This window comes from Lithobates pipiens, unplaced genomic scaffold (genome assembly GCF_037356315.1).
Source record: "Lithobates pipiens isolate NorthernLeopardFrog02 unplaced genomic scaffold, aLitPip1_a1.2 Scaffold_1, whole genome shotgun sequence".
Lineage (NCBI taxonomy): Eukaryota > Metazoa > Chordata > Amphibia > Anura > Ranidae > Lithobates > Lithobates pipiens.
The window spans coordinates 134,938,474-134,954,094 of NW_027507685.1; the positions used below are offsets into that span (position 1 = coordinate 134,938,474).

General features: G+C 43.0%; 1 protein-coding gene across 2 annotated transcripts in view; it reads left to right on the forward strand.

Annotated features, from left to right (window-relative positions):
- LOC143975199 (dual specificity testis-specific protein kinase 2-like) overlaps positions 1 to 15,621 on the forward strand; it is a 105,402-nt gene that overhangs the window by 39,019 nt on the left and 50,762 nt on the right. For both annotated transcript variants that reach the window (XM_077477321.1, XM_077477312.1), the window contains exon 2: positions 4,846 to 5,045. In XM_077477321.1, coding sequence (XP_077333447.1) covers positions 4,860 to 5,045 — 186 coding nt within the window. In that variant the 5' untranslated portion in view covers positions 4,846 to 4,859. The remainder of the gene's footprint in view (positions 1 to 4,845; positions 5,046 to 15,621) is intronic.

Genomic DNA, 15,621 nt, shown 5'->3' on the forward strand with positions numbered 1-15,621 from the left:
TTATCCTCTCCGGGGTTGTCCTGAAAGGCGATTTGAGAAAGACTCAGTTAGACTTACCGGTGACGGTATTTCTAAGAGCCTTTCAGGACAACCGTTACTTCCCTCCCTAGGTTATGCTTAGTAAATGTATTAAGTTCTACCATGGTGTTGTGCTTTTTGTGCTTTGTTTTCCAGCGTCGGAAGGCCACAATAACTGAAGCCATGGAGGAGGAGGAGGTGTTTTTAAAGTGGGCATGTGTTTCCTGATTGCAAGGTGGAGCTACTCTCTCCGGGGTTGTCCTGAAAGGCTCTTAGAAATACCGTCACCGGTAAGTCTAACTGAGTCTTTTTATGGGTTGGACACTTGGCATCAGCTGGGCCCTGGTACTGTCTGCTGCAGCATTCAGCTGTGCCAAGTGGAGCTACAGCCAAGATAACTCTGCACAAAGGGATGGCGAGTCGCCTAATTGTGCAAGGGGACAAATGACGCTTTGCAGATGTCACTGGGACTTTTGTGGGGAACATGTGTTTCTGGCCCTGAGGTGAGATGGGGGAGGAATCTGGAAAGAAGGCATGAAAGATTTCATACAATGGTGATGGATATTGTGAAATGGTAGCCGTGGTAACCAAGAAAAACCTTTTTGGATGGAAATGCCAGCACGGTATTCAGGAGAATCCCATTGTTGTACGAGCCAGACTGTGTCATTCATTGTTTTATAGTTAGGGACTTAATGGCCCATGGCCTTGCTGGACGTCACCAAGTTGTCAGCAAGTGATGCCAAACAGACTGATAAACCACAGACCCCCTTTCACCTCTTATTATGGCGCAAGAGGAGCGGACTGACATAAGAGTCCCAGACCTGGCATAGAAGACTGGAAAGCCTTGCAATTACCAAGCCACCCCTGGCAGCTTCAGTGATCAAGAGCACCTGTATTGTAGCAGTAAACAATTGCCATTGATGGAAGAGGGTAGGACACTGATCCACTATTCTTCTAGTGATGGTGTATTTTGAAATTTTCATGTTTAGGGCCTTTTCTGGTCTCCTTTTTTTCACTTTCATCACCATGTCAATGCTTAGAGAAAGTGGATAATTAAAGGGTAAGTTCACCTTTGTAACACGTCACACCCATATTCAGGGTGTAACATGTAACATGTTACAGACTTACCAGCCCCCGACCCACCCCCATTCTGCAAAAAAACATGGCCGTGCGAACCTTTTCCGGCCTCGTTATCCATTCACAGTGTTTTATGAATGGGAAATCTAAAAAAAACAAAGGCCGTCAGCTTGTAGTTCTCAATGAGCTACACAGACAGTCTGCAGGACCGTGGCATTACACCCACAATCTGCCGATTTGTGGGTCCAGTGATTTACAGGTCCATTACAAAAAATAAACTGCATATTTATTTATGACATGCATTTATTTATTGTAAAGGTCAACTTATCCTTTTAAACTACTGTACCTGAAAGTATTTTGTATCTCCCATGGACTCATGTAGGTTTCCGGGTCTGCGCACTTGCTTTGACTAATAGGAGGGGCTCCTTCTGGCTGTGATGTGTGTCAGTTTTTAATTTTTTTTATTTACATTTTTTTTTATTCTAGAAAATGTTATAGGAGGAGCTGGAACACAAAAGGGGCTGCGACACTCAAAACTCATAGGTGTACAGGAACAGAGTTAGGAATTGGGAAATCTCAGATTTGGAGTATCCAAAACCCATAAGTAGCCAGAAGCCGATTTGACCCACTAAGCTCCATCTACTACTAAAACATCACTTTGGTAGGATTGACCCTTTAAAGCAGAACTTTAAATTTACATTTTAGTAGTCACCAAGAATATAAATCCACTTTGTGTGCCTTTGCAGATTCAGCTGTTACCATATAAAAGTATTAATGACATCATCACTTAGCCTTTGCAGAGAGCAGAGCTGTGGGAGAAGCCCAGCAGGCCCATCCACTACAGACTGCCTATTGAAAACTGCAGGAGGGGCGGAGACTAGACCAGTCACCCTGAAGGAGAGAGTGCAGAAGTGAGCGCTCTTTATTACAGGAAGTTCCTGCACAGAGACAAAGTTTTACATTGCCCAGATTTTGAAGATACACACAAAGCACACCAAGATTCAAGTGAGAGAACATCTGGATTTAGTTAAAAGGGTTGTAAATTCTCATGGTGTGCTGCAGCTGCCCCCAGAGCCCCCTTTTTTCTTACCTGTACCTGAACCTGGTCTTTCCAGTGATGTGCACAAGCCCAGAAACTCCAGCTGCTGTCTCCGTCTTCATTGGATAGATTGATAGCAGCAGGAGCCATTGGCTCCTGCTGCTGTCAATCAAATATAGTGACACGGGAGGCAGGGGTAAAGGCAGAGTCTTGCTGTCTGTGTCAATGGACTCACCAGTGGGACTCGTGAGCGCACCCGCATAAAGGAGAGGAGCCAGGAGCGCTGCTGGGGAACCCCAGAAAAGGAGGATCGGATCTGCTCTGTGCAAAACCCTTGCACAGAGCAGGTAGGTCTAAGTATGACATGTTTGTTATTTAAAAAAACAAAAAACAACAAAAAAAACAAAACTGGCGTTCAGTTTTAAATAATTTATGATAGCTTTAAGGTCTCTAATTCATAAAATCGCTATAGTTGACTCCAAACTCTTCTTCTACAGCTGGTAGTAAAACCAGAGAACATGGGCTCAGAAAATGTTGACTCTGACAACCATAGGGATTTGGTCGGGAAGCGGGGTAGGCCAGGGGTAGTTATGTATGCTGTATCACCTGGGTCTAAAGGCAGCACCATATTTGTTTGAAGTGCACCTTTAAAAAATGTGATTTATCTCTTTGCTCCTGAAGATGCTACTCAAGCAAGTGCATTCACCTGTCTTCTAAAGTAATATAAATTGATAAAGGCGAAAATGTACAACAAAACTCATATCGCATTAAAAATTTATAAATACTTTATTGAATATACAAAAATTTGTTAAACATTCTCGCTCGCAACTTTTCTAAGCATATAACAATCTCATTTGCTGGAAAACACCATCAACACCTAGTAGGAAATGAAATTCACAAGGTAATTCAAGCCGCAGGTTGTATGGGAGACCTATCCCTATTGTATTACTACCTATAGGAAACCATTTGTAGGGTGACTATGTCCAGTTCGGAGTTCAACTCAACGTGTTTTGTGTTAGCCATCTTCTGAAGTAGATGAATCACATGACAAAATAATCACAAAAAATCACAATTAAAAACGAATTACAAAATGTCCTGTTTATAATCAAAGCAAAATTATCTGAAACCCCTGCGGAATTTAATCATGCCAGTATTACGGCGTTTAATGTTTGTGGGATTAATCGTTCAATTGATCTTGCAGTATGAGTCACGAGAGGCCTGGTGTCTGTATTTGTCATCAGGCTTTCTGCGTGTTTTTTCCAACTGGGTCAAAGGAAGGAAGGTGTGGGTTGAGCACTGCAAACAGTGACTGTAGTTCATGTAGTGCATCAGATCAGAAAAAAATATTGTAACCATTACTCTGGTGTGACCATGAGGAAAATTGCTCAAAAATATTACCTATGACATGTTTTTGAGATAAAGAGCTTAGCTCCACTCACTTTGTGCCATCAGAATGCCGCAGTGTTGACGCTAGCAAAGGAAAGAGAGCGACGCCATCTGAATGCAGTATATCAAGTATTTTAATGGCAACAAAAGAATATACACACTCATAGTGCAGTGAACTGCTGGGGAAACCAAAACTACCCTTGGAGTGGTGCTCCCCCCACTGCAAGTGTTCAATGCTCATTTTTTTTGTTCAAGGTACCATTTTAAAAAGCAATTTTACCTACTTTATTCCTCACCCACCTTTCATCTTCCCACTGATACTCTGAGTAAGGGGTAGACCCTCAACGTCCTTTCTTACAGTGTGAGACTGTTGGTCCTGCATTGTGATGATGTCACAGTGCAACCGGCGGAGTGCCGAAGAGTAGCGGCTGTATGACTGTACGTATATAAATATATTGCTACAGTTAGGGTACCTTTAATGCTCTAGCATACAATACAGAGACATTTTGACAATTGTTCACTTCCAACATTATGGCAACAGTTTTGATAAAGACTCTTTTCTGTTCCAGCATGGCTGTGCACCTGTAGAGAAAGTCAAGTTCGTAATGCCATGGTTTGAGTCTGGTGTGGAGGAAATTGAGGGCCTTACTCAGAAGCCTGACCTTAACTCTTGGACTTAATTAGAATATTGATCGATAGCCCGATCTTTTCACTAACATCAGTACCTGACTTCTAAATTGCAGTATTTGCTGAATGGACATTTTCAGGCACACTCCAAAATCTTGTAGGGAATCCTTCCTAAAAAGAGTAGAAGCTGTAATAGCCACAGATAGGGGGCTAACTCCATATTGATGCCCATGATTTAGGAACGGGATGCCCAACAAGCTCATATGAGTGTGATGGTTGTGTGCACAGATGTATGGCCAAATAGTATGTATCAAGGTTTTTCAACTAGGGTTCCATGGAACCTTAGGGCTCCTCTGGAAGTTGCTAGGGATTCCTTGAGCAATTTCTGCCTCTCAGATAAGTATCCGCTGACCCAAATGATCTTTTTAGCTATCTGTAAAGAGGTCATTTTTCCCAATGACCACAAGTATAAGGCTCATAGTCATTTTTAGCAGGGGGTTCCCTGATGCTGAAAAGTTATTTCAAGGGTTCCCCTGTATTGACAAGGTTGAAATTGGCTGGTTTATACTCTAATTTTCATATATGTTACATGGTTCATATTTAGAGTTTGTTTGTTTGTTTTAAATGCTTTTTTTTCTGCATATGGAGCCATATATTTGTTTCTAATTTCTGATAAAATGTTTGCTTTTTATTTTTAGTGGCAGTTCCTACCATGTATGAATCTACGCTCTTTCCTCCTGAGCCAACAAGCCCTGGGCCATACTATGGTGAATGCTCAGATGCCTACTACCAGGTGGACCGCTGGCAGAGACTTCGCACGGCAGTTAGGAAACTGGAATTCTGGGAAAGTTTCAGCGCTGAAGCCATTGGAAGTGGATTTTTCTCCAAAGTTTATAAAGTAAGAGGACTGACCTTTGAATATAGGAAACATCCAATACTTTATCTTGCTCTTTAAGATCTTTCTCCTCTCACATAAGCTCTCTCATCTCCTTTTGCACCATCACTACTGTTTGTTAAAGTGTGTATGTATATGTGTGTGTGTGTGTGTGTGTGTATGTGTGTGTATATATATATATATATATATATATATATATATATATATATATATATATATATATATATATATATATATATATATATATATATATATATATATATATATATAAAATATTAATTTATTATAATATATGGTATGTATGGTATTTTTTTATTTATTTTTTAATCACCTGATTAGAGCCAGAGGCACTAATAGGCTTCAAAATAGGGTGGGCTCGGGCCACAGAATGCACTGCCAGAGCCACACTCGGGGGGGCTGGGTGTTAGATGCTCTGCCAGAGCCGTGCACGGGGGGTTGGATGCACTGCCAGATCCGTGAGCCTGGCGAGTGGGGGGGATGTTGTCGGTGGGCACAATGGCTGCATTTGATGGGCACAGTGAGGCTGAAGTTGATGGGCACAGTGAGGCTGCAGTTGATTGGGGGGGGGGGGGTGTTTCAGTGTTTTTCAGTTTGTTTGCACCCCCCAAAAATTTTGAGCACCAGTCGGCTACTGCCATTGAATATAATGGGAATTTGATGTTGAACATTTTGGGAAACCTGCTTCAAATCGCTCAGGTGAACATGCATCTCACACAGCTCATCCTCTGCACCTTAAGACTTGCTGTTGCTTTTAATTTACACAGTAAAATCTTGGTAATCACTTGGTTGCTGCCAAACCTGCTGCTGATGAGATCTGTGCTTATAATCACACTGGAAGAAATACTCTTGAAGATCCAGTTCGCTTCTAGTCCCTTCACATTGTTGTTCGTTTAATACGGAAATGGGGGGAGGGGGGTGTATTTAGACCCCTGAAATGTGTTGGGTACTCTTTGAAAATCCCCCTGACTTTTAATTTAAAAAAAAAAATGTTGTAGCTAGACACCTTAGCAATGGTGTGGTGATTCAGTTTCCATTTTTGGTAGCAATTACTAGAGAAAGGACTAAGGAAATGCTTTCTGCTGCCTGCAGCAGACTGATGACCAGATTATTTTAGATTACTGTGCTCATCCTTCATAAGGTCCTTACCTGGGGCTAAGGTTTTGACTTTTTAACTATTTATGGTGCAAATTTCAGAAAAAATGATCTTGTCTTTTGTATAATGTAACATGTTAAGGAAATTTTTATGCATGCTTGTAGAAGTTACTGAAAGGTCCCCTTTAAATCTCCCTTTTCTCTTGCTTCTAGTAGATAGTACTCACAACAGTAAAATCAGTCTATATATGCAGTAAAGTATGCTAACCCTCTGCATTGTGTAAAAAGCATTGTTTTCTCTGATCCTTTCCTCCTTCCACTGTTCCAAATCCATCTGCTGATGGAGCAGAGCCTTGGGGACAAGCTGCACATGCTCCATTTGGTGTGTATTGCTAGAGAGTTTTTTTTTTTTTTTTTCTTGGGAGAGTGCATGTGATCAGCACAGGGCCAATCAGCACTGTCCAGACAGAGGCTCATGGGTCCTGCAGCCTGATGGGATAGTCAGCATAGAATGAAAATTCTTACAAGCTTTAACCAGACACTGTTGGAAGTCGCAAGACTGCTTTAAAGTGACACTAAAGCATTGTTTAAAAAAAATAACAAACATGTCATACTTACCTCCACAGTGCAGTTTGTTTTGCACAGAGTGGCCCCCGAACATCCTTTTCTGGGGTCCCTCGGCGGCTCTCATGGCTCCTCCCTACATTAGTTAACCCCCTAGGAGAAACGCTCTCCCAGGGGAATACCTTGTGGGCGTGCTCCCGAGTCAATCATTTGGCGCCCATAGAAGCTAAATGTATGACTCGGCCCCGACCCCAGCGCCCGGGTCATTGGATTTGATTGACAACAGCGGGAGCTATTAGCTGCACTGCTATCAATCCATCCAATCAGGACCCAAGACACCGGCTTTTGTTGGTGTGCTCATCCCCGGGATGTGATAGAGGGAGTTCAGGTAAGTAAAACAGGGGCTCGGTGGGCTACTGCATTACAGGAGGTTTTTCACCTCAATGCATTCTAAAAAAAAAAACTTGAAGATTTACAACCCCTTTAACTGCTGATGAAAAAAGGTATTCAAAGGTATTTATATTTACTAAAATAATTGCATTTCCATGTTTCTGTGTACTGTGGGAGACATATATATAGATATAGTAAATGCAGGGTCCGGGGTTTAGTAACACTTATAACTGCAGGGTAGTCTGCAGGGTGGTCACCACTTGTGGCTGTGTGGTTATGGTCAGTGGTATAATAAACTTGTTTTTTCACGTTTTTATTCCATTCCACTAACCAAACTAAAAAAAAAAAACCTTTCTGGGTTTTGAAGAAATACAAAACCAAATGACTGACTAGCGTTTTTTAGCCTGGAGTTAAATATTAATAATAATGAGCCATTCCATTCAATATTACCAGACCCTTTGACATCTTGTTATTTTAAAATCTTCAAAATCTTCTTGCCAAGTAAAACAATGGAACGCCCAACGTGCAAATTACAAGACGGCTTTTGGAAAAATTTCCATTTCAATCAGTTAATCTGTTTACAGTAAAATGTCACCGGGTCTTCTATGGCGTATTAAAGCAGCTCAAGGACATCGACGTTAATGAGGACAGACTGTCTGAACCCGCTCTCCTGGAGATTGTCTTTTTTCCTGTGTGCTTTCAACCTCTTTTCCTGTCTCTAAGGTGCTTTGCTCTGACGTGTGAAGGGTTAACCGGCCCAATGCAACTGCTGCTTAAATATTAATCGGTATGTTGTCATGAAAGATCAGCTGTATTGTGTTCTTCACTGGAGAACAGGGGGGTCAATGGCAGTAATATAAACCATTTGTAGTTGTTATGGTTGTATAATGGGTCACTGGGTCTGTTAAACCCATAAGATGACCATCTAGTGCCTATTAACCTATGCCTCCTATAAGGTAGAGCCTTCTCTTACCTGGCGATCTCTCCTATTATCTGTGTCATTAATAAGTCTCTTTTTATAAAAGAGCTAACTTCTCTAACAGTCATATATGGTCCTCCTCAAGGCGTTAGTCATATGACTTTTTTTCTTGAACACGCTACCCTTTGTTGTGTTTTATAACCCAACTCTGGAGTGACCACACACAATTAAGGCTTCATGCACACTGGACATTTTTTATGCTACTGTTAGGGGCATCAGACATTTTTTAGAATTTTTTTTTTACTGCCTCTAAACTCCCTTGCATGTTATCGTATGTGTTCATGCACACATAGCCTTTTAGCAGCATTTTGTGGCATTAGAGTTTAGTGGCAGAAAACAAAGTCCACTACCAATGCGTTCTGGAGCAGCAGAATTTCGGCAGAAAAAACGATGACTGCTCCTAAACTCTCCTAAACTGCTAAACTCCAGTGCCCAGTTTCTTCTAATCGGCGGCAGCCGGTGTCCTTGACATCAGCTGTTGGGTCCTGCCGCTGCCATTGCAGGTAAGGGAACCCAGCAGTGTAGCCTTACGGCTTCACACCGGGAACCCTACTGCGCATGTGCGAGTCCCCGCTCCTCTCTCCTACTGACCCAGCGACGGGGAGGAGGAGGGAGCCCCTCGGTGACATCATGGGCCATGGTGCAGACAAACACAGGTATCCTGTTCCCCCTCCCCCCCGAAAGGTGCCAATCGTGGCACTGGGGGGGGGGGGGAGACAAATGAGCGGAAGTTCCACTTTTGGGTGGAACCCCCGCTTTAAGTCCACCCATGCTCAAAAATGTGTAGGTGAAGTGGGCCTTTTTCTGTGGGGCTGCATATATGTTCCTGTAGTAAAAAAGCTAGATCAGGGTTTGATCTACTGTAGATCAGGGTCAGGATTCGGGTCAGGGTCAGTGAGTTTTTGGATAGGATAAAAATAAAGCAATTTCGCAATATTGTTTCTATGCCTTACTATGGCTATAAACCACAAATAATATACACGTGTGGTATCACAACAATCGTCAGAAGTAGGAGAATTTTATGTTGGTTAGTTTTTTGGTGGGGGATTATGGTAATTGTTAGAAATATAAATGCAATTTTTTTTTTTTTTTTTTTTACTTTTTTTGATAATAAACAAAGTGTGGAGACATCCATACATCTTTACCACCAAATGAAAGCCCAATTTGTCCTAGTATAGTTTACCTGGATACACCGAGTAGTTGCAATGATATGTTTTACAGACACAGGCCAAAGTTGCAAAACTGGTTTCAAACATTAGGATAGATTAGGGGATAAGTAAGGATGTCTGGCTGCATGTTTGTTTTTTGTTCCCTGTTGTATGTAACCTTTAGAAATGAATTATAATGGTAATGGCCTCGGGAGGGATTCAGTGACAACAAGTGTTAAACTTCACTCATGCTTCACTCATGCTTCATTCATTCTTCATTTTAATGTGTAGAAAAATATTTAAAGCAAAAGTGAAGGAAAATTTTAGAATTTCCATTTTATTCCCTTTATTAAAATTATGCTTGAAGTTTGTCAAGCCAAATTTTTTTCTCCCTTGGTTTTGGATAGAGTGGGGGAGGATCAGAACTCCTGCTAGGGTTTTTTACTGCTATCTGGGGCTCAATTAGAGATATTTATCCCAACTTTTTGTCCTGACATTTTCTCAGACAGGAAGTGAGGGGAACACTTCCTGCCCTTATATTTTTTTCCCAGACAGGAAGTGAGGGGAACGCTTCCTGTCCTGACATTTTCCCCAGACAGGAAGTGAGGGGAACGATTCCTGTCCTGACATTTTCCCCAGACAGGAAGTGAGGGGAACGCTTCCTGTCCTGACATTTTCCCCAGACAGGAAGTGAGGGGAACACTTCCTGTCCTGACATTTTCTCAGACAGGAAGTGAAGGGAACACTTCCATAAAGGTTCAAAATCACAGTCCAAATAAAGCAGCGCACAGAAAGAGAGCAAGTGTTGACGCATTTCACTCCAACAGGCGCTCAATCATAACAAATTATATACACGGAGGCTCCGTCATTTAAATAATCAATTACCACAAATTTATACAGCACTACATATACAAATCAATTCATAAACTCTGTTTAAATTCACCACTGTTTGTATTTAGAAAACAAAACAAAAGTGCTCAGTGCTGTGCAACTTTTCTTCCAACAATCACAATTAATGCTGTCTGTGCTCCACACTCTGCGTGATTCTCTACCTTCTCACCAGAGAACTCATCAGATTTCCATGATTCCCTAGCATCCAGTGGGCCATTAAATGCTTTTTTCCCCCAGGGATTACACCACCCTGGGCCTCCTCCACCTGTCCATTAAAATCATTTAAATAACCACTCACATTGTGGGATGCAAATGTCCCGCACACAATTATTAACAGCGTGTTCTCGCTTAGGACACCTGCACCGATATTTCCTGTGCCCAATTATGAACTCACATTTGCGGGTGTACCACTTCACTTGCGGGTGTACTGTGCAGAGGATGACATCACCTCCTGTAGCTCCGCCCCAACGTGTTTTGTCCTGATGTCCTCGGGAGCATTGGACACCCATTGGCGTGAAATGTGCCAACGCTTGCTTTCTGTATGCTGTGTTTTGGACTTTTTGATGTTTTGACTTTGCAATAAACTTTGCGTTTTATTGGTATCGTTGGGTGATTATCCACCTTCTATTTTTGATATTATGGAGGTAAATCTCTCAAATGGAGCTCTAAAAACCTAGGAGTTCTGATCCTTTCCCAACCTATTCCAATTTTTGGCTTGGCATACATTTTAAATGTTGGTCAAATACCTCATTCTGTCTTTAAATCACATACCCCTCAACCATCCTGATTTCCACGGGACTTGCACATCATGAATGGGGGGGGGGGGGGGGAGTGCAGTTTGACATCTTTGCCCTGGGCGCTGGATGACCTTGTCCACCACATGTCCTAGGTGCCCAGTACGTGGCACCAGGTGTTGGAATGCTTCCGGTATCAGACCTCCAACCGGCATGACAGCAGGCCGGGGTGGCCCTCGACCAAGCTGTTTTGCTTAAACTGCAGCAGAAAAAAGTGTGGTCAGACCATGGTTGTGTTTTTAAAAGCCCTTCACCCTTCTGTGTTGGAGACAATCATTTTAGTCCATATGTGTCTTCACTGAACAGTCTTATTTTCCCTGATCTTGTTCAAGTTCTCTTTGCTGCTTTTCAATGCTAGGACTAGTAGTTCTATAGCAGCTGGCAAGACCTGGGTAGACCTGTGGTGAAGTGTTGTCTGCTTTTTTGTCTTCTCTTCACTAAATAACAAGTCCTTCCTGTTGTATGAGTCAGGGCTGAGCGTGCCTGGTGTGTGCTGGCTGCGTTGCTGGAGGCATATGGATACAGTCTCCCACTTCATTGGCATGGAGTCTGTCGCTGCTAAGATAATGATGTCTGACAAGAGCAGACTTGGGAACTTGCAAGGTTTAGCTGTGACCATTGCACATGATCATGTGTTATCTATTGAGACCAGTCATGGTGTAGATGATGCTGGGCAGATGCACAAGTGATGGTCCTGATCTTAAGCATCTGTTCCGATTCCCGAAGAGGTTTCTAGGAACTGATATCGATCTTTGGATCTTGTAGGCGCACTACCTTTGGCACTCAAAGCTAATCCCTATTATGTAAATAAGCTGATATGAGATGACAGGATTTCTGCGGATCATGATGGTGGTTTGGGGGGTGGGGGTGTAAGATGCAGCAATATAATTTGCTGGTGGTCAGTTTGAGATAATTAAGTCTACTTGTTATTGAAAGTAGCTTTACATTAATTAAATGTTTCCATGTATGGCCAACATTTGGCTTGCAAAGAAAGAGATAACTGTAAAGTGCAACCACTGTGCATTGCTAGTATGCAAGAAGCAGAACCTGCAAATGTAACAAGCAAATACGTCTGCCCGATATACATGTATGTACAAATTACATATTGTACAAAGTAACAAGGTTATTGAAACATTAAAGCTGATCAGAAAAATGGCTAAATGCACAGTTGTGTATCCAAAAAAAACTGTCAATGACAATCAACACTGCGCTAACCCCAAAAATTACATACAAAAAAGCTGCTAACACAATCACAAGGATATACAGTAGTGAAGAAAATTCCAAATGTTAAATTATAGTGTAGCGCTATATAAAATATGATTAAACCACTAAGTGATGTGACAATAATATATAAGTATCAAAATTGCATGACATACAAAAGTGCTTGCCCAAACTGCCCAGCAATTGCATAAATAATGCAATAAATTATTTATGCAATTGCTGGGCAGTTTGGGCAAGCACTTTTGTATGTCATGCAATTTTGATACTTATATATTATTGTCACATCACTTAGTGGTTTAATCATATTTTATATAGCGCTACACTATAATTTAACATTTAAATGCACAGTTGGCATGTGTATGGGAGCTGCTTTGGCTGCCCAAAGGTTTGTATCTCTGTCCATTTTTGAGATTTAGGCCTCATGCACACGAGACGCAGTTAAACGCGTGTTCAGAGGCAGCTGGACACTTTTTTCAACTGCTCCTGAACTCATTCAATGTTGTCCTATGTGTCCATGCATACAGTCTAGTTTTTTGCCGTTTTTATGCAGTTGCGTTTAACCTCGTTTTTCCAGAAGCAAAAAAATAGGTTCAGACGCAAAAGTTTTCCACGTTTCAGACGCAAAACGCGGCAAAACGCTGCTACCGCGTTTTGCCGCGTTTTCGTTTATAAGCGTTTTTAAAGGTGACCTTTTTTTTACATTAAAAATCTCAAAAATGATTGCAAATGATGAAAAACCATTAGAAAAATATTTTAAACAATTGCAATTGCAAGTGGACAATCCACAACTTGTGGCAAGTGACATGGCAGGTGGCAAGTGACGTGGCAAGTGACGTGGCAAGTGGACAATCCACAACTTGTGGCAAGTGACATGGCAAGTGGACAATCCACAACTTGTGGCAAGTGACGTGGCAGGTGAAGTGGCAAGTGACGTGGAAAGTGGACAATCCACAACTTGCGGCAGGTGACGCGGCAAGTGACCTGGCAGGTGACGTGGCAAGTGACCTGGCAGGTGACGCGGCAAGTGGAAAATCCACAACTTGTGGCAGGTGACTGGCATGTGACATGGCAAGTGGACAATCCATAACTTGTGGCAAGTGGACAATCCACTTGTGGCAGGGGACGTGGCAAGTGGACAATCCACAACTTGTGTCAGGTGACGTGGCATGTGACGTGGCAAGTGGATAATCCGCAACTTGTGGCAGGTGATGTGGCAAGTGACGTGGCAAGTGGACAATCCACAACTTGTGGCTGGTGACGTGGCAAGTGGACAATCCACAACTTGTGGCAGGTGACATGGAAGGTGACGTGGAAAGTGATGTGGCAAGTGGACAATCCACAACTTGTGGCAGGTGATGTGGCTGGTGACGTGGCAAGTGGACAATCCACAACTTGTGGCAGGTGGCATTGCAGGTGATGTGGAAAGTGGACAATCCACATCTTGTGGCAAGTGACGTTCCAGGTGATGTGGCAAGTGACGTGGCAAGTGGACAATCCACAACTTGTGGCAGGTGACGTGGCAGGTGATGTGACAAGTAGACAATCCACATCTTGTGGCAGCTGACGTGGCAAGTGACGTGGCAAGTGGACAATCCAAAACTTGTGGCAAGTGACGTGGCAAGTGACGTGGCAAGTGGACAATCCACAACTTGTGGCAAGTGACGTGGCAAGTGGACAATCCACAACTTGTGGCAAGTGACGTGGCAAGTGGACAATCCACAACTTGTGGCAAGTGACGTGGCAAGTGATGTAAGTGGACAATCCACAACTTGTGACAGGTGACGTGGCAGGTGATGTGGCAAGTCGCGTGGCAAGTGGAAATCCACAACTTGTGGCAGGTGATGTGGCTGGTGACGTGGCAAGTGGACAATCCACAACTTGTGGCAGGTGACATGAAAAGTGGACAATCCACATCTTGTGGCAAGTGACGTGGCAGGTGACGTGGCAAGTGGACAATCCCCAACTTGTGGCAGGTGACGTGGCAAGTGGACAATCCAAAACTTGTGGCAGGTGACGTGGCAAGTGACGTGGCAGGTGATGTGGCAAGTCATGTGGCAAGTGGACAATCCACAACTTGTGGCAGGTGGCATGGCAGGTGACATGAAAAGTGGACAATCCACATCTGATGTGGCAAGTGACGTGGCAGGTGATGTGGCAAGTGACGTGGCAAGTGGACAATCCACAACTTGTGGCAGGTGATGTGGCAAGTGACGTGGCAGGTGATGTGGCAAGTGGACAATCCCCAACTTGTGGCAGGTGACGTGGCAAGTGACGTGGCAAGTGGACAATCCAAAACTTGTGGCAGGTGACGTGGCAAGTGGACAATCCACAAATTGTGGCAAGTGACGTGGCAGGTGGACAATCCACAACTTGTGGCAGGTGACGTGGCAAGTGATGTGGCAAGTGACGTGGCAAGTAGACAATCCACAACTTGTGGCAGGTGATGTGGCAAGTGACGTGGCAAGTGGACAATCGACGACTTGTGGCGGGTGGCATGGCAAGTGGACAATCCCCAACTTGTGGCAAGTGGACAATCCAAAACTTGTGGCAGGTGACGTGGCAAGTGACGTGGCAGGTGATGTGGCAAGTCATGTGGCAAGTGGACAATCCACAACTTGTGGCAAGTGACACGCTAAATACAAGTACACTGCAGCTCTCACAGCTGCTGCTACTCACTCTGGTCTCACAAAATTGCTGAAATAGTTAATAATACTGTTTTTTGAGCTGGGGAGGGTCTATGATGTTAGCTTAACTAAAGGCTTCTAGACGCAAACGCGGTAAAACGCTGCTAAATCGCGGTAAAAATCACGGCAAAACGCGCGTTTCTAAACGCCGGTTTCAGCTTTTAAAAACATGTGTCCAGCAGAGTTTGCATCTGCGTCTCGTGTGCATGAAGCCTTACACTTCCTTGCTAGAGTGCAGGAGTCGCTGTTTACGGGGCGGGTATGCCATTCCTTTAGAGTGCATGCACTGGTGACGTCAACAGCTGCATCTAAAGTAAATATCTCCTAAACCGTGCACGTTTAGGAGATATTTACTGTATGTATAGGTAAGCCGCCTTATAGGCTTGCGTATAGGTAAAAATCATACAAGGAAGTTTACTCCCACTTTAAATATACTTTTTTTCTCCTATGTATAGATATGTGTACAAATATACAGGTATCTGAAAAATACACCCATTAAAAATTGTTGACTTTTTCAACATATTTGAACAGGCAAACATTAGATCTGCTTTCAAACAGTACCTACAGATAAGGGTGATATAATTGAACAAATGACATAGAATAGCATGATGTACCGTATTTATCGACGTATTATAACACGCACCAGAGTATAACACGCCCACCCCAAGTTTAGGAGGGAATTTTAAGGAAAAAAACTTACATTTAAATGCCCATCAATGCAGCCTTATCAGTGTCCATCTGCAGCCTTGTCCGTCATTGCAGCCTTGCCAGTCTCTTTGCAGCCACTGATTATTT